The sequence below is a fragment of the Gossypium arboreum genome, chromosome 12 (genome assembly GCF_025698485.1).
Source record: "Gossypium arboreum isolate Shixiya-1 chromosome 12, ASM2569848v2, whole genome shotgun sequence".
NCBI lineage: Eukaryota > Viridiplantae > Streptophyta > Magnoliopsida > Malvales > Malvaceae > Gossypium > Gossypium arboreum.
The window spans coordinates 76109710-76130688 of NC_069081.1; the positions used below are offsets into that span (position 1 = coordinate 76109710).

At 35.2% G+C, this 20979-nt stretch overlaps 1 protein-coding gene across 1 annotated transcript; it reads right to left on the reverse strand.

Annotated features, from left to right (window-relative positions):
- Positions 1–16446: 16446 nt before the first annotated feature.
- On the reverse strand, positions 16447–17712 carry LOC108477692 (protein MIZU-KUSSEI 1-like). The gene has a single exon (XM_017780203.2). It carries the CDS (start codon positions 17429–17431, stop codon positions 16679–16681), a length of 753 nt encoding a protein of 250 aa, XP_017635692.1. The 5' UTR covers positions 17432–17712; the 3' UTR covers positions 16447–16678.
- Between the last annotated feature and the right edge of the window lie 3267 nt (positions 17713–20979).

Here is a 20979-nt window from a genome sequence, read left to right on the forward strand (position 1 = left end):
AAGGATATGATGGTTCCTAATGAACCCTTCGGAACCGTTAAGGATACTTAGAAATCATATCTAGCTCGTACAATGCCATATCCCAGATATGGTCTTGCATGTTAGCACATATTGATGCCAATGTCCCAAACATGGTCTTACATGAAATCATATAACGATGCCAATGTCCCAGACAGGGTCTTACATGTAATCACAATACAATGCCGATGCCCCAACATGGTCTTACATGTAATCACATCTCGGTAATCCTAATGTCATGACATTTGTATCCTATACTATTCTTAAGGTTTGTACGGGACTTTCAGATATCATAACTTCATTTATTCTTGCTTGTCTTCACTCGTTCAACATTCATAGAAATTCAATGGCAAATAAAAATTTATAAACCAATTTAAAGGTATTTATTTGCATATGAACTTACCTCGTATATACGATGAACGGATCGGATCGACTACTCGACAACTTTTGATTTCCCCCAATCTAAATCTGATTTCTTTTTTTCTTGATCTATATGAATTCAAATTTAGCTCATTTAATCACCTATTCATTCAATTTCATCCAAAAAATACCTATTTGAGCATTTTTACACTTTAGCCCCTAATGTTCCACATTTTTACAATTTAGTCCCTAATCCAGAAATACACAAAATTCAAGTAATTTCATTAAACCCAAGTCTAGCCGAATTTCATATAGGTCCCTAGCAGCCCAAAACTTTCATTTATTTCACATTTCAACCCCTCAATTTACACTTTTCACAATTAAATCCCTCATAGACATTTTTACTCAAAATCACTTAACAAAACTTGTGTAACTATCAACAAATATTCATTTCTCATCGTCAAACATTTAAAAGCTCAAGCATTCATCAATGGCACTTCATGAAATCATTAACAAATTCAGAAATTAAGGCACGGGCTAGCTAGAACACAAAGCAACGATTACAAAAACATAGAAATCATCAAAAACTAAGCTAAAACAGATTTACATGCTTGAACAACAATGGACGAACCTTCAAAGCTTCCAAAGCGCTTATGTTCTTTCTTATTTCGGTTGAAGAAGTTGACAATTAAGCATAAAATTGTTTTTATTTTATTTAATATAACTTCATTCATTAATTACCATTTTATCCTTTAGTTAAAACATTATAAATCACATAATTCAAGGCCATTTATGTCCATCTCCACTATCAATGGTTTAATAACATTATAAGGACCTCATGCTTAATTATTCATAGCAAATAAGCACTTAAAAATTAGAATGCAACTTTTGCATTTTACGCAATTTAGTCTTTTTATCAAATTAAGCATTCAAATGCTAAAATTATTTCATGAAACTTTCACACATATATAATCACATGCTATAAACACTAAAAATAATATTAAAATAATTTTCTAACCTCCAATTTGTGGTCCCAAAACCACTATTCCAATTTGGATAAAACTGGGCTGTTACAGTCACTTTATTCCATTTCCACTCAGGTATCATCACGAGCTGAAGCAAACCTAAAGGCACTTGATGCTCAGCTTTCACTTGTTGACAAACTAAACATCTCGACACAAACTCTGAAATGTTTCATTTCATACCTGACCACTAATATAACTGTTTCAAGTCATTGTACATTTTAGTGCTTCCCGGATGTATGGATAAACAACCACTTTGTGCTTCGTTTAAAATCTTCTGAATAAGCTTAGGATTTCTCAGTACACAGATTTTTTTTCAGAACATTAAACAATCATCGACTCCAATTTGATACTCTAAATCACTAGTCAACACACTTTGCACACTTTTAGCTTGCAAATCACTATCACATTTTTGAGCTTCGGAAATTTGCTAAAGAAATAACAACCTCGCTTTCAACTCAGCTACAATCGAACCATCATCAGAAAAAGCTAATTGTGCATTCATCATTTGCAAAGCAAATAATAACTTTCTGCTCAAAGCATCAGCGACTACGTTCACTTTCCCAGGATGATAATCAATTACTAACTCATAGTCTTTCAATAATTCAAGTCTTTCTGAGTCATTAAATATTTTAAGCTCTTGTGATCTACATAAATGTGGCATTTCTCACCAAACAAGTGATGCTGCCAAATCTTTAATGCAAACACAATCGTGGCCAGCTTTAAATAGTGTGTTGGATAATTCTTTTCATATGGCTTCAACTTTCTAGAAGCATAAGCTATTACTTTTCCTTCCTGCATCAATACACAACCCAGACCATTCAACGATGCATCACTAAAAATTACAAATTATTTACCCGACTCAGGCTGTACTAACACTAGTGCCTCTGTCAATAACACTTTCAACTTTTCGAAACTCCGTTAACACTTCTCAGACCATTCAAACTTTACATCTTTCTAAAGTAATCAATTCAATGGTGCTGCAATCATAGAAAATCCTTTCACAAAACATCAATAATAGCTAACTAGTCCCAGAAAACTTCAAACTTTAGATACATTTCTCGGAGGTTTCCAATCTATAATTGCAGAAATCTTGTTCGAGTCAACTCTAATACCTTCAGCTGAAACTATATGCCCCAGAAATCCAACCTCTTGGAGCCAAAACTCACATTTACTGAACTTTGCAAACAATTGCTTATCTCTCAAGGTCTGTAACACTATTTTCAAATGTTCGGCATGCGTGGATTTATATCAAGAATAAATCAGAATATCGTTAATAAAAACAACAACAAGCCTATCTAAATACAGTCTAAATATCCGAATCATCAAATCCATAAAAATGGTCGGAGCATTAGTTAGTCCAAAAGGGATAACAAGGAATTCATAATGTCCGTACGTCATTCTGAACGTAGTTTTTGGCACGTCTGAGTCTTTAACTCTCAACTAATAATAACCCCGATCTCAAATCAATCTTTGAAAACATTATTGTCCCTTTTAACTTATGAAACAAATCATCAATTCTCGGTAGAGGATATTTATTCTTGATTGTCACTTTGTTGAGCTGTCGATAATCATACATATTCTCATAGAACCATTCTTTTTCTTTACAAAAAACATTGGTGCACCCCAGGATGAGAAACTTGGTCGTGTGAATCCTCTATCAGTTAATTCTTGCAACTAAGCTTTCAACTTCTGTACGAAGCAATTGATATCGGTGAAGTTCCCGATACTAAATCAATAGCAAATTCAACCCCTCTGATCAGTGGAAAACCTGGTAACTCTTTTAGAAACATATCTGGATACTTGCAAACAACTGGTACTGATTCAATCCTTGATTCTGACACTTTAGTATCAAGTACATAAGCAAGATATGCATCGTATCCCTTTTTCACATATTTCTGAGCTAACATTGACGAAATTACAGCTGGTAAACCACTCAAATCATTTGATTCGATTTGGAGAGTCTCATTCTTCTGACATTTCAATTCAATTGTCTTTCGTCTACAAATTACTACTACATCATGCAATGTCAACCAGTCCATACACAGAATTACATCAAACTCATCAAATGGCAACAACATCAAATTAGCCAAAAAAATAGTAACCCTGAGTCATTAACGGACAGTTCTTGCAAACTTTGTCAACCAGGACATATTTGCCTAAGGGGTTTAACACTTTTATAACAAAGTCAGTAGAATCAACAAGTAAATTCTTACTAGACACTATGTGACAGCCTTAAAACGACCCTAGTCGAAATGTGGTTTCGGGACCACAAAACCGAGGCATAAAAATAATTTAATATTTATTTCATTGCCTATAATGTGTGTTAACCCATGTGTGACATTTTTTATGCTTTGATTTAGAGTTATAAATGTGAATTTCACTAGAAAGGACCTAGTAGTAAACTTTGAAAGTATGATGGGGAAATGTGTGATGACTAATTAAAGCATGCATGCAAAACAATGGACTTGCATGTCAAATTCCCCCAATAGCTAGTGGCCGCCATGACAAGGAATTATGGGCAAAAATCATGTCATGAAACATGTTTGGTAAGTGGGTTATGTTGGAATAAATAAAATAAGGAGTATGGAATAAAAAAATGTGTGTGTGAAGGCTTCTCCTCCCCATTGCCGTGTAGGTAGGAAAGAAAACAAAAATTTTGTTCATCCATTTTCACTCTCTTTTTGGCCGAAAATACTAAGGATAAGGAAAGAGTTTTGCTTCATACTTGGTTTGGAAGAGGATTAGGAAGAGGTTGGCTATACTTGCATCAAGATTAAGGTATGTTTGAGGTTATGCCATGAGATTCATGCATGTTTTAGTTGCTAGCTTGATGTTCTTGTTAGGCCATGGTTCAAATCTTTGTTATGTCATGGGCATGAAATTCGGCCAAAGTGAATATGGTGTTAATGCCATTGCATGCTAAATATCAAGCTTGATAATGATACATGTGATGGAGGATTGAGGATTCTTAGATTTTCTTTTAGCATTTTTTTTGAATGAGATACTAAGTTCTTTGTTTTACCATAACCAAATTGAAATGGTATGGTGTTGTGGTATTTGGCCATGTTATATCCATAAGTATGATTCATGCATGTTGCATGGTAAGTAAGATTTAAGCTTTGGATATGTGTATATATTTGGATATAAGCCACTTGAGAATTCGGCTCTAGCATATATATATATGTATATATGTTCGCACACGATGTATTGGTATGACATATATGCTATTTCAAGGTGTATATTTGCTTGTGATGATGTCTCGATTATGAAGTAAATGAGAGATGTGCAATGAGCTACGATATGTAATGCGTTAGTAGTAAAATGTATGCTGTTTTTGTGTGGTATTAAGTGTATAATTGGCCTCAAATTGGACATGTATATTCGGCCACATGAGGGGAAATTGGTGTGCATGCATTCGGTTAGAGGCAAGCATATTGATGCCTATTCTTGACTTAGAAAATTGGCTAAGAGGAATATTAACTAATGTGTTGAGTTCGATTCATGATTTCGTATATATGCGACTTTGATGCCTAATGAGTATATATATTGGCTAAGTATCTTGAATTCTCTTCGATGCTCACATGATAAAACCAATTTATTTGTTAAATTAAGCTCAAGAGCAAAGGGAGCTAAATCCGATAAGGGAAGGAAAAAGTCGTGGAATAGCCGTCAAATCGTTCGACCACGTCCGAGGTAAGTTCTTGAGCAATAGAGCTTAAATTTGAATTGATTAGATCATGTTTAAAGCAAATTAAAATCATGCTCTTGTGTGTGGCTATTGAGCCGAAATTGCAAATGTGATAAGTGACTTGTGTCTGAATTTTGCTAATGAAAATGAAATGTGAATGTGTTATGGTTTATTGATAAACGTACATGGTTATTCGAATGATATCCGGCTAAGTCCCAAGGCTTTGTGCTAAGTGACTAAATCCGACTAAGATCCGACGGCATACGTGCGAGTTACTAAATCCGGACTAAGATCCAAGGCTTTCGAGCGAGCTACTAAATCCGGTTAAGTCCCGAAGGCATTCGTGCGAAGTTATCAGAATCGGGCTATGTCCCGAAGGCATTTGAATGTGTAGCCATATCCGGTTAAACTCCGAAGATACGTGATTCAAGAATGAATGAACCTGCTGTAAAATTTCAGCTAATACGCTTGAAAATTCCAGCAACGAGGTATGTTTGTATGTGCTTTGGAATAGTTGATTCCTTCAATAATATTCGCCAATCAAGAAATAAGCTTTGCATTTGGCTAAGATGAACCCTTATGTATGAATGTAGGGGTTGGAATGTGAAATAAGTATGATATTGAGAATTTGTGCATATGAAATTATCCGTTAGCTATATGAATGTTATGCTTTTGTTGTGCTGGAATCCCTTGCTCTAACTTACTAAGCATAAATCGCTTACTCCGTTTTCTCTGTTTCTCTGTTTTATAGATTTTGCTCGTTAGCTATCGGATTCGGGATCATTGAAGTCGAAGTCATCCACACTATCAAAGCCTCCATTTTGGTATAATTTTGGTTGAACTTTGAAATGGCATGTATAGGACTACCCTTTTGTTGAAGGTCATGTACCCTTCGGTTTTGTCTAAACTTGGATAGCCATGCGAAAATGGCTTATATACGTTTTTAGTATAATGCTATAATCGTTTGAATGTTGATCATTATGGGGTATGGACTTGTTTTGAAACGATTAGCCATTGGAATGGTTAATCATGATCACACTTTGTGCTATGTATGCAAAAAGGGCCAATTGAATCATGGAAATCATGAAATAGGTAAAGCCTACCTTAAAGGCAGATGCTGACTGCAGCAGTGATGTGGATGTGAAAAATCACTAAAAATAGTAGGAATGGTATTAAATAGTGAATAAATTATGTAAATTAACCTTGATGAGTCTACTTTCATATGGAAGAAACGAAACGGTCATAGGAGTTACATGTTAAGAGATATTAAAGTTCTTGTGAAACAGGGCCAGAACGGTTTCTGGATCCCCTGTTCCGACTTTGGAAATTCATTGTAAATTAACCAGAGATAATTAGGAGTCATGCCATATATTTATAGATTTCTCTCTGAGTCTAGTTTCTATAGAAACAAACGGCATCAGTATTGAAGCCCTGTACAGGGAGATATCCATTTCGTAACGCACGAAGGTCAGTGTAGTCAATCCCTGCAACAGGGGAGACTTTAACTAATAAACTGTACTAATTGGCCCAACCAAAAATTCTAGAAAAAAATATGTTGATGGACTTATGAGTCTAGTTTCAGGGAAAAATTACTAAACTGATTTTCGAGCTTTAAAACTCAAGATATGATTTTTGAAGCGACAGTGACGCGGTAACCAGCTAGTCTGGAAAATTTTTATGGACTGTGAAAACAATTTAGCTGAGTTTGTGTGCACCTTGTGTTCGACTCCGGTAACGGGCTCGGGTACGGGGTGTTACACACTAAGTTCACACACATATATATATGAATGAGTTGATCCGAGGTCTATCAATGCAACTATATTAGTGTCATAAAGAGAGAATATACCGGTAATAACATCTAGAGATGACGCTTCTTCGTGAGCGCGAATAGCATAGGTTCTGGTAGGTGCTCTAGCTTCAGATCTTACAGCACTATCTTGTGTTGCATCTCTATTACCACTCATATTTCCAACATTACGAGATGGTCTTCCTTTCGTAGTAGTGTTGCTTGATCTTGCATTCTGAGATTTATCTTTCTCATCTAAATCAGGATAATCTCGAATGAAATGTTCGTAAGAACCACATCTAAAACAGGCTTTGTCAATCATTCTACATTCTCCAAAATGTTATTTTCCACATTTTCTGCATTCAGGTTTATTCGATCTAACATGACCCACACTTGCCATTGACATCGCTGGAGTTTTTGAACTCGTAAATTGCTTCCCACGATCTCTATTAGAGTACTCCATCGGTGCATTTGATCGACTATAAACATCTCGTGATTTCTTGGATAAAGAATGATAGGGTTTATTCATCAATCTCGTTCTCGAATCTTTAGTTTCAGAATCAACCTTTCTCTTTTCTTTGCCTAGTTCTTCAACTTTGCAAGCACGATCGACGAGTACCATGAACTCTTTCAACTCTAAAATTCCAACTAACAATCTGGTGTCTTCATTCAATCCATCTTCAAATCTTTTGCACATAATAGCTTTCGTTGAAACACATTCTCAGGTATATTTACTAAGCCTCACGAATTTTCGTTCATATTCTGTCACAGACATATGGCCTTGTTTTAATTCTAGAAACTCTTTACATTTTTTTATCAATGAACCTCTGGCTAATATATTTCTTTCTGAACTCAGATTGAAAGAAACCCCACGTAACCTATTCTTTCGGTACCACTGATATCAAAGTATTCCACCATTGATACGCAGTCTCTCTCAACAAAGATACAACACATTTAATGCACTCTTCGGGTGTACACAACAACTCATCAAATACTCTGATTGTATTTTTAAGCCAAAATTCAGCTCTTTCAGGATCATCGTTAGCTGTAGCCTTGAACTCTTCAGCCCCATGCTTACGAATTTTATCGACTGGTGGCTTGTTCAATCATATAGGATCAATAACTTGAGGAACTATGGGGATTGGTTGAGGAATTGGCAGGGGTGAAGGTTGTTGAGCAACCAGATTTGTCCGGACATATTGAGTGAACCACTCGTTCATCATTTAGAAAAAGGCTTCTTTAGCCTCACCTCCGTGACTCGACACGGGTCTAGATTCAGAAGGCGCTGTCCTTTGAGTGGGAACTAGCCCATTACTCTTAACATCATCTGCTGTAGCTCATTCGAGATCCATTACTATACGAAAACATAGTTTATAATGTCAGGAATCATCACACTATCATAGGTTATATACATGGCATGTATAGCTAGACTCTCACACATACTACATTAGTCCTAGAATCGACTAAATTGTAGCTCTTATACCAATAAATGTAACATCCTTCACCCGTATTCAACACCGTAATAGGGTTATAGAGCATTACCAGACTTACAAAATAATTAAACATCCATTTAGCATATATTATCTCAATTCAATCATTCATCATTCAATCTCAATCAATTTACCCCTTATACGAGCCCACGAGGCCCTAAACATGTATTGGGAGTGGTTCGGGACTAAACCAATAACTCAAGAAAATTTCACGAAACTTTGAAAATTTTTCTCCAAAATAGGGGACACACGCTCGTGTGGCTAGGCCGTGTGTCTCACACGGCTACTAGACACGCTTGTGTCACAAGTCGTGTGGACATTTGAAATGGAAACACATGGTCGTGTCCCAACCCGTGTCTGACCCCGTGTAACTCTATGACTTGGGTCACACGGCCAACACACACGCCCGTGTAGCTAGCCCGTGTGCCCTAAAAGTGGTCATACACGCATCTGTGTTAGACCGTGTGCTAAGCTGTGCCAATCCTGTAGGGTATACTAACTTATGGCATACGGCCAAGTCACACGCCCGTGTGTGAGGCCATGTGGAGCATACTGACTTGACTTTAATTTCAACACCAGAGGACACACAGCCATGTAACATGACTGTATGTTACACACGGCTGAGACACACGCTCTCATGTCTCTACCTGTGTGGACAAAAATAGGCTATTTACCAAGCCATTTTGCCACCCATTTTGCACATACATATACAAGTTCAAATACTTCCATTTCAAGACACAAATAAGTATCCAAGTATCATTAACCAATATTCAATTCATACCATTTCATTCTCAACCATTTCAATACTCAATTCAATGCCATTTACCAATTCAAATACCTATTAACTCAACTTACTTCACTAGACATAACTCACATATGTATATCATGTACCATAATTCATCTAATTCATCATCCAAAACCAATCTACAACAAACATATCTCAACCAAATAAATACCTCATATCACAATAACCATTTGATTATCATAATTCAACCTCAACCATATCACATGGAAATATTTATAACAAATTACATAACTTTCATAAGTTACCTTTAATGGCCAAAATACATTTCCATCAAACACACAAAAATGACCAAAGCCTATACATGCGATATACCATATATACAACTCAAAACTACCAAAATAGATGTTCGATAGTACGATGAAGTCTCTGATGATCCCCGGATCTAAGCTAGCTTCGAAATATTATAAAATGTTAATGAACAATGATCATAACATCCTAATCGCTTGGCATAAATATAGGCCTATGAAATGGATTTTACAGGTCATGTTCCATAGAGAATGGTGTAATAGATCAGTGAAACCAGAAATCCTATACCCTTAAAGGTGCAGTGGGACGGATTAAAGTTATCATGGTGAATCTTATCCCCTTAAAGTTGTAGTGGAGCAGATTAAAGCCACAAATCTTATCTCTCTGAAGTTGCAGTCGAGTAAATTGAAGATAACAAATCTTATCTCTTTGAAGTTGCAGTACAGTAGATTAAAGCTATAAACCTTATCTCCTTGAAGTTGTAGTGGAGCAAGTTGAAGTTACAAGTCTTATCTCCCTGAAGTTACTGTGGAGCAGATTGAAGATAGAAAATCTTATCTTTCTGAAGTTGCAGTAGAGTAGATTAAAGCTATAAACCTTATCCCCCTAAAGTTGCAGTGGAGCAAGTTGAAGTCACAAGTCTTATCTCTCTGAAGTTGTAATGTAGTAGACTGAAAATAGAAAATCTTATCTTTTTGAAGTTGCAGTAGAGCAGATTAAAGCTATAAATCTTATCTCCCTAAAGTTACAGTGGAGTAGATTGAAGTTATAAATCTTATCTCCCTGAAGTTACAATGGAGCAGATTGAAAATAGCAAATCCTATACCCCTGAAGTTGCAGTGGAATGGATTTAATTCGTCGTGGTGAATCATATCTCCCTGAAGTTGCAGTAGAGAAAATTAAAGCCACAAATTTTATCTCCCTAAAGTTGCAGTAGAGCAAATTGAAGATAGCAAATCTTAACTCCTTAAAGTTATAATGGAGCAGAATGAAGTTACAAATCTTATTTCTCTGAAGTTTCAGTAGAGCATATTAAAGCTACAAATCTTATTTCCTTAAAGTTGTAGTGGAGTAGATTGAAATTGCAATTCCTATACCCCCCCCCCGAAGTCACAGTGGGTTGAAATAAGACTACTTGAAGAAGAGAAGCACCAAAGAAGTTGAGATTTGACAAGACTAGGCAAAATTGGCCCTTTTTAAATTCTTTGCTCCATTCTCGTTACATGACAACGAGTAAAGAGGGGCAGCTGTAATAGCCAAATTTTTCCCGGGCTCGAATTGCAAACAAATAAAAGGCCCAAATAGAAATCATCCAAACAAAACCAAAAAATAAATAATAAAGTCTAATAAAGGAATGTAACATCCCGAAATAGGGCCTAGTCAGAATAGTGGTTTGGGACCACAAATCCGACACCAAAATATTTATTTTATGATTATTATGAGGCCTAGAATATGATTATATGCATGTGTTAAAGTTTCATGAAGAAATTCTAAGCATAAGGTGTCCAATTGGAAATTAGGGACTAAATTGACTAAATTGCAAAACTTGGATTCTAGAAGCAATTTGTATGAAATTGCTTTAGATTATGAATTAGTAGGTCTTGGATAGTAATTTTCCCAAATTCTAAATTTTTGGACAAAAATGGGCTTGCATGGATGAAATTTTAAAGAAATGGCATAAGGGTATTTTGGTCATTTGTCATTTTAAAGAATTAAAATGGGAAAAATCAAGCCAAAATCAGCCATTTTCTTCTCCATGGCTGCCGAAAATTGAAGAGACACCATAGCTAGGGTTTTCAACATTTTCAAGCTTAATGTAAGTGCTCCCAAGCCCCGTTTTTCATGTTCTTTGTTTTTTTTTAAATCCCGGTAGCTTGCTCTTCCTATTTCTACCCATATTTCATGCTAGAGTTTATGTTCAAAAATTTACCCATGCATGAGTTATTGGTATTTTGATGGATTATGGAGGAATATGAAAGATTAATGTGTGTTAAACATCTTTTCCAAGTTGGTTTTCATGAGAAACCCTTATAGGGACCATTTTGCAAAAGATGTAAATGTGTGGTAGAAATGAAAAATTAATGGATAATGTGTGCTACCATAAGAAGGAAAAATGTTTGTTAGGCTTGGGTAAGATAGAAATTGCATGTGTTTCATTATACGAGCTTAGGGACTAAATCGTAAAAATGTCAAAGGTTAAGGGCAAAATGGTCAATTGGATCGGGGTGGATATTAAACTTGAAATGTATTATGTGGGGTATTAATGAGTTAATTTTGCTGTTATAGACCCCGAAGAACAAGTTCCGGAGGTCGATCGTGGTAAACGCAAGGTTTCAGAATAACCGAAACACAATCCCGAAAAGAATACCAAGTAAGTTCGGATAACTTAAAGTAAACCCCTAATATGCATAATTGTATGATTTACGAATGCATGAAATTTGCATTTATTGATAGTTTGAAGATGCATGAAATGCATCTTTGGTAATGACTTGTTGACAATCATCTCGATTGAGGTTGATAAAGGGGATTTGATGGATAAACCCTGATTGATATGTGTAACGAGATCCTGCATGTGTTGCAGTAAGGATTTAGCCCAGATGAGTAATCTGTTGATCTCAATTATAAAAAGGATCTAGCCCGGATGGGTGTTCCTTGAATGATCGAGCCTCCCGAAGAATATATATGCATTACAGATTTAGCCCGGACGGGTAATCTGATTAGGGTCTGAATTTACCTGGAATGGTAATTTAGATCTGAGCTTATTAAGGGTGTTGTCACTATAAGAGATTTAGCCTGGACTGGTAATCTCGACATCACCTTACGAGTTCATGATATGTGGGATTTAGCCTGGACTGGTAATCCTGCTATATGATGTGAGGTTCACGGGAGTGCATATCTGGAATGATCATTCCTATGAATTGACGGATAATAGGTATTCCATCGAGATTTCCTAGAAACTCAACGAGAATAACATGGGATATACATATATGAATGAAATGTTGAATGATGAGCTCATCTAATTAGATTATATGATACATGATTATGTGACTAACTCATTGATTGAGTGCACGTGATAGGAAATCATTTCATGATGGATGATTTTATGAATTAAGTATGGATGTATGCTAATTACACGGTAAGTTTACTTTCCGGTTATTTGAGCTTACTAAGCATGAAAATGCTTACTCCCTCTCTTTTCCCTGTTTTATAGAGCTCGAGGACTCATAAAGATTGGAAGACGATTTGAGAGTCAACACACTATCAACTAGTCAAGCTTTGGTATAAATACACTTCTATTTTGTTAATGGCATGTATAGGGCTTTGAGTATTTTGTCATATGATTCATTTGAATTGCCAAATGAAGGCATGTGAAGATGCATTCATCTTAATGTACAAGGCCATGGAAATTGGCATATTTGAAAGTAGGCTATGACCTGCCTTTATATGCATGTTTATTCTCCATTATGATGGGTTGCTTCAAGTGGCAATGAGTTAAAAAATGAGCCAAGTTTTGAATGTGTTACAATAACATAAGAACCCATAAATACTAGATGGGAAATAACCTTTTTGAATGAAACCAATGATATGAGGTTTCCATACAACTAATTTCATCAAGATTCTTTACGAGTGTACAAGCATGTTTTACTTTGAATTTGGTATCTTTTAAGAAAAAAAGGTAGAAAGGGGTGATTAAAGGCTTGGTAAATAGCCTATTAAAGTCTACATGGTTAGACACACGGGCGTATGTCTATGCCGTGTGTGACACATGGCCTATCCCCATGGGCGTGTGGTATGACCGTGTGTCCCTTGCACCTAAAACTCTAAGCTAAATTAGCACACGGGTAGGACACACGGGTGTGTGTCTTGGTCATGTTAATTTAATAGAATGCTCAAGTTTTGGACACAGGATGAGCCCACGGGCATGTGAGTCCACACGGTCCACCTACACGAGCATGTGTCCCTTTATGTTAAGGAAAATTTTCAGAGTAGCCCAAGGTTAATTGAACATGCCCATATTTGTCCCGCATTGCTCTCCGATATGTTTTAGGTCTTGAAGGCCTATACAAGGGACGAGATGTTCATGATTGAAAGGTTTTAAATTCAAATGAATTTGGTGATCCAAGTTAGTATACTAAAAGTGTAAAATTCCAGTAATGCCTCGAACCCTATCCCGGTGTTGGATTCGGGCTAGGGGTGTTACAAGGAAAGTCCATTTACAATACGGACCAATATAGCCCCAATGAAACCCTAAAGCCCACAACACTAAAAAACTAAACAGCTAACCCTAATCCCTTTGGCACTGCAGCTTCTCCACGTCGGCAGGCATGCCGTCTAACACCCCTCTGCCATCATTGTTGACCTCGCTCTCTGCCACCATCGCCTGCAAAGAAGAACAAATACGCAATAGCAAACAGTAGAGAAATAGATAAAAAATAATATGTAAAAATCGGCTATAAAGGCCAGATGAAAAACGTAATGTTTTTTTACAGAAAAAAATAAAGAGAAAGCAATAAAAAAAGAAAACAAAAACTTCAAAGGTGATTTGCTTCATTTTTTATCTGTTATTTATTTTTTAAAAGAAATAAAAAAAAGGACCAAAAAATTATTAAAGATGGTCTTTTTATTCGCTTTCTCTTTTTGCTTTTTATTTTTTATTTTATTTTTTAAAAGAAATAAGCATAAAATAGAATAAAAAGTTGAAGTCTTACCAATTTTTTGCATTCCGCCGCCTGGGTGGCCAAGGACCGTCATCTCCTATGAAAGATGACACTTTTCAAGCTAGGGGAGTCGAAAGGACAAAAAAAGGTCCTTGTATACTTTTCGGCCATTGTGGACAACAGCGCTATCGCCTGCGACCGGCGGCCGCCATGGTGGCCTGACGACCGGATGTGGGTTTGGTTTCAGAGAAAAATGGGGAAGGGTTTTAGTTTTTTTTTAAAAAAAAGGGGGGGGGGGGAGAAATGAAATTTTTGAAGAATTTTTTGCTTAAATAGCCTAGTGAAACGACACCGTTTCACTCAGTCCTCCAAACGCCCAAAACAGCGTCATTTTGGGGGGTCGACCCGATTGTCCGACCCAGATCCCTAGGATCCACGTGTTTTTGTAACGTGGGCTATTTGCGACTTCGGTCCTTCCGCTTTTTAAAGGCTTTTCAATCAGGTCCTACTTTTTTTTATTTTTTAAAATTTATCCACTTAATTTTATTTGTTTTTTATTTTGGTCCTTTGGTCAATTGGTCCCTTGGAACGATGCGTTTAGGGGGGGCTGGGATTAATTTCCCAGTTGGTCCCCGCCCTTTTACACGCGTTATATTTTAGTCCTTCTAAGAAACGATGCGCTTAAGGACAAGGGATATTTTCCTATTCGGTCCTGTCATTTTTAGCGCATTGCACATTGATCCTTATCAGTCTATTTTTATTATTATTTACAATTTATGCCTCCTTAATTTTATTTAGATTTCAATTAAATCTTCATTTATTTAATTTCAACTTTTATAAACTGTTTATTTATTTATTCATTTATTATTTATTACTTCCTTTTTTTTACACTTAAAAATTAAATTGTTTATACCATTTTATTTGTGCATTTGTTATTTATTGTCGTTATTATTTGATTTTTTTGTCTTGTGCACTTGTTATTTTATTATTATTTTATTATTTTTAATATTTTCATGTCATGTTTATTTATCTTTTAAATATGCATTTCTCATTTTCATTTTCATTTTCATTTTAAGTTAATTTATCGTTTTAAATACACATCATTTTAAATATTACATTTGTTATTATTCAAAAAAGAAATTTTTAAAAATAACTCAATGTTCCGTATTTAGAGATTCGAGAAGTTTTGCCCTAACTTACTGGGTTTCGACTTTCTTGTTGAACCTATATGACCTAATATACTTTTAAAATTAAAAGACATGAGATTTATTTAAATAATAAAATAAAAAGCAAGTTTATTTTCGAGGATTCAAGATTTCGTGCCCTAACTTACGGGATGTAACATTTTGTTACCTTGAGAATAAAAGGCGCTTTTGACATACGTTTTGATTAAAAATAATATTATGCAAAGTTAAGTCGTGTTTTATACTCTTTTCAAATTTTTAATTTCTCGACACTAAAGACATCTAGTAATTAACTAGGTATCAATTTTGGACGTAACGAAGGTGTTAATCCTTTCTTGTACGTAACTGACTCCTGAACCTATTTTCTGGATTTTTGTAGACCGAAAAATGTTGTTTTAATAAATCAAATATCTTATTAAAACGATTAAATTACGAGATGACCCAATCACATCTCTTAAAAATGATTGGTGATGACTCTCATTTTTTGTTTTAAATAAAAAGTCAATTTACAAAAAAAAGTTTTGACGCAACATATTTATAGATAATTAGTTTCATTGCTTTTTCCTTTATTAATGTTAGCAGCTAACCTCGATAGAAAGGAAGCAATCTACTCAAGGATCGGTGAAAATCATGAAACAAAAAATAAAATATCTCTAAAAAGAATCAAACATGTTCGCATTCGTAGATTTGAAAAGAAAAACAATAAAATCATTATAAGTTTTATAGAATTTGAAGTATCAAAAGAATGAGGTAAGGACCCAAATCTCTTATCTTTTGAATACTTTTTGATATATACACCTGTACTGATTTAAGTATCTGTATCTCAAAATTTTAATTCCAAACCCTAAGATTGAAGGTTTCCTCTAACAAACCCTTTTAAAATATATTGATTTTTTATTGGGAAAACAATTCTATATTCTAACCTTAATCATTTCAAAAGACAAGATGCAAAGACTTCATGTGGAAAATTCTTTTCTTTAAATCTTGAGAAATTGAGCAATCTTCCCCATAATGTGCAAGTAAAAAAATTAATTATGGTTAATAATATAGTTGGTAGTACTTTTGGATAGATAGATAGGTAGAACCTGCATTGTTATCCATGAAGCTTGTGGCATGTGATTTCAGAACTAATTAATACTGAGCAAACTTTTCAAAAATAATAATAACTATATTATTTCCATCCTCCTTTTAAGAATAAGCTACAACTATTCATTAGATAAATCAAAAATCAAATATTAAAAAAATCTCTCACAGAAAGGCAGGAAAAAAAAAAAAAAAAGAAAATGTGTACAATGCTGCCTAGGATGCCTAGGAGGAATTCTAGAATACCTTAAATCATGGGTATGTGTATATTCAGGATTCAGCATCACCAATCTTGATTAGCCAATCCTCATCAACCTCTTTATCTAATGAAACAATCAGATTCTCACAAGAAATATACTGAGCTCAGGCCCATTTTTCGCATCGGGGCTCACCATGTAAAAGGTCTGGGAATCCTTGGAGCCAACGACTCGTTCGAAGAAAGCCCTCATGTAGGCTAATTCCCCATCTGGACCCTCAGTTTCAGTATTCCCCGGCAAAACCCCAGCGCCCATTGAAACAGCCTTGAGGAGCTCCATTATGCTCAGATCATCCTCCGTTGCCTCTCGCTTTACCCCATACCCAATTTTTTTCCCATTGCAATACATTGTCCACAAAGGCTCATCGAACAGTTTAATCTTTTCCTTTTCAGTTTGCTTTTCATACTCCAGGACGATTCTAACCATCCCAGCACTCAATTCCTTTTGCAGCACATTGGTTTGCAAAGCTAACTCAATAACTAACCAAGGGAGGCACTTAGGGTTTTCCTGCAAGGCAAGAGACACCTTACCTTTATGAAATCCGAACAAAGTCCCCGTCACCCGATTCCCTGTGCTGCTTTTATGAGTCTCTGTTGATACGCCGACGATAGGGCAGGTTGGGAACTTGCATTTCCGGTTGATGATAGGAAATGCACGAAAAACGGATTGAAAAACACGAAGAACTTTGGGTTTATCTTTCTGGTTCTTTTGCGATGGTTGGACAAGGGAAATAGGCTGAAGGCGTGAGGTTGAATTTGAATGAGATTCTGACGAAATGATTGAGGACTCAGATTCATTGTAAGAGAAGGTTGAACCTGAGGACTCCCCCATAAACGGACGTCGGTAAATGGCAAACCAAGCATGCGATGCGAGAGATCATGCATGTGATGGAGAGAAATAGTGATATAGAGAGAGAGATTAGGTATTGTCTGGCTTGAGCAGAGGGGATATTGGTCAGAGCTTAGAGATAATGGTTGAATGACAGATATTATCTCCCAACGCTGTGCCTTTCAACACGCTACTGGAAATCAAAGTAGGTACCCCGTTTTCATGCAATTTTCGTTTTCAAATAAGGTTGATATAATTGCGTTTCCGATTATTTATCGGCACAGTACTGTATATTATATATTTCTATTCACCTTATGCATGAATTTTACCTACATTTGGTGGTCTAAAGTCTAAAAAAAGAAGAAAGACGATAACCCCATTAGTTTTTAGTTGGAAATGATTTTATTAATATTAGAAAACTGAAATGAAATGTTAATGACCGATAACTTTTTTTGGGGGTAAATTAACAGATATGTTTAACTTTCATATACTTGAGAATGTGTTTTTGTTTGTTTTTTTAAAAGAATTAAAAATGTGATTTTGTTTTTTCAAATGATTGGTGTTATACCCCCGTCATTGAGACATGTCAACCACAAAGACAATGTTGACCTCATATTGACTTGGCCTAAGAAAATGCTCTACTTGACCACCCGCTCAAGATAAAGGTGCATAGACCTTGCTTTCCACCATCCTTTGTATCAAAAAGGTTTCAACCCCTCGTTCTCCTCTAAATGGCTAGGCACTCAGTTCTTAATTGTGAACACATCCTTGAATGGGTCTCACGGTGCTTGTCTTTCATGTATCAGATGATGACAACTTCCTTCATAACGATCTGCCACGTCATACTAGTAGACAAGAAGATCTATAATATCCCGAATTAGGATCTAAACGGGATAGTGGTTTCATGACCACAAATTCGAGATAGAAATAACTATTTTATAATTATTTTGATGTTTATGATATGATTGCATGATTGTGTAAAAATTTCATGATGAAATCCTATGCCTAATGTGCTTAAATTGAAATTAGGGACTAAATCGAATAATTTGCAAAACTTGCATTCTTGGAGTTTTTAGTATGAAATTGCTTTGGAATATTAATGAGGAGGTCTTAAATAGAAATTTGACCAATTTCTAAGTCTATGGACAAAAATTGGACATGGATGGAATTTTTTTGAAAGTTTAGGAGGAAGGGCATTTTGGTCATTTAGTTATTAAAATGAATTAAAAACAAAATTAAAAGCCAATTTTTGTCCATCTTCTTCATTAGGCTGAAATTTCAAGGGTTCTCCACGATAGGGTTTGTTTCAAGCTTCCAAGCTCCATAGTAAGTGATTCCAAGCCCCGTTTTTAATGTTCTTTACGTTTTTAGAATAGCTCGATTAAGCTTATGCTAGCAATAATTCAACCTAGGGTTCATATTTGGAAAAATACCCATAGGTGAAATTTGTGTATTTTGGTGTTTTATGATAGATTATGAGGTTTTAAATTATGTTAAACAACTTGTACTACTCGGTTTTAAGTGAAAATGAGTAAAAGGGCTTAATCAATAAAAATACCTAATAGTCATAAGTGCATGTTAGAGTGTGAATTTGATGTTACTATAGAAGGGAAAAATGATCAGCATGTCATAAAACATAAGAATAAGGGATGAAGTTTAATTCCCGAGCCTAGGGGCAAAAGTGTAATTATGCAAAAGTTTAGGGGCAAAAATGTAATTTTGCCAAAGTTCGTATTAAAGACTGTTTTGATGAATGTATGTATTAAATAAGATTAATTTGGTATTATATATCAAGAGAAACGAGATTCAAGTCGCGATCGAGGGAAAAATAAAGTTTACGAAGAATAGGCTCGATTGCTAATATTTTGTATTGAGGTAAGTTCATGTGTAAATGTAGTAACACAATTGTCATTTTAAGCAATTTAATGTTGTTTATATGATATGATGCTTATTATTATCATGAAATGTTATGTTTTGTGGTTATTGTTGAATAATATGTAATTATGTGAATTACTTGATAAGTATGAACTATCACCGAAGTATCGATTTCGATATTCCGTGGAAGATGGAAAAGATGTGTAATCGAGGAAAAAGCCTATTTGAACCTTGGGAATAGATTAGAATACAAGTGACATGTCACTAGGATATTTGAGTTCCGAACTCGTTGAGTTGAGTCCGAGTTCACTTATGGATGAGAACGCCCGAGCTCGTTGAGTTGAGTCCAAGTTCACTTATGGGTGGGTTACATGGTAGCTTGGCTACATAACTTCCGCAGGCTATTGAGTTTGTCTAGCTGCGGGTATGGCACTTACGTTCATGAAATCCGCGTATTAGAATTATATTCCGATGTGTTCAACAGGTGAATCTTAAGTGAATGAGAAGAATGCCTAAAATTAAGGTGATATATTGGTAAGTGTGGTGAATGAGAAAATTTGACAGGTATGTGCTTAAATCCTCGGGTTGAGAACTTGGTATAATGAAATCGTAGAAAGATATTAAATGCAAACGAAACACGAATGTCTTGATGTTGTTTATGCAAATGATGTTTTATGTAGAATTGCATGATTTTGTTACTTGCTATTTGCAGGTGAACTTACTAAGCATTTGTGCTTAATCCCTCCTTTTCATTCATTGTAGTTGTTGACAAGCCAGCTTGAGAATCGGGATAGGTCGAAGACTCGTTCACACTATCGAATGCCTAAATTGGTAAAATGGCTTGTGCATTTTGAATGTGGCATGTATGGCAAAATACTCACTTTGTGTAAATGATTTTATGACATCGTTATGGTTTGGTAAGAAAAGGGTTTGTGAATGATTAGCCATTGGAATGGCCAATCTAAATCATATTTGATGCCATGTATGTTTAAAATGCTATTTAGTCCATGAAAATCTATAGTAAAGTGAAATTTGTTATAAAACAGAATATTGCTGTAGCAATGATGTGAATTTGAAAAATCACTAAAAATAGTATAAATTGACTTAAATGATGAATAAGTTAAGGAATCGAATCTGTGAGTCTATTTTCATATGGATTGAACAAAACAGGTATATGAATTATATATTATGAGATATTTAATTTTTTTTGAACCAGGGCCAGAGTGATTTCTGGATCCACTTTTCTGACTTTAAGAATTCACCATAAATTGTAAAAAAATAATTAGAAGTCATTCTTTATATTTATAGATTTCTTATTGAGTCTAGTTTTAATAGAAACAAACGTCAGTCATTGAAATTCTGTACAGAGAGAAATCTAATTTGAAATACACAGAGGTCAGAGAAGTCAAACCCTAAAACAGGGGAGACTTTAACTAATAAAATGTACTAATTGGCCTGACCAAAAATTATAGAAAAAATTTATTAGATATATATATGAGTCTAGTTTCATGAAAAATTTACGGAATTGGATTTTGAGTTTCAAAACTCTAGATATGAATTTTTAAGAAACTGTGATGCAGTTAGCCAGCTTGTCAAGAAGTTTTAAAAGTAAATTGTTTAAGTTGTTTAATTAATGAATTAAGTCCGTTAACACCTCGTGTTCAAATCCGACGATG

Excerpts from the sequence above, each read along its gene's own strand:
- LOC108477692 (XM_017780203.2), bottom strand. The coding sequence starts at position 17,431 with ATGGGGGAGTCCTCAGGTTCAACCTTCTCTTACAATGAATCTGAGTCC.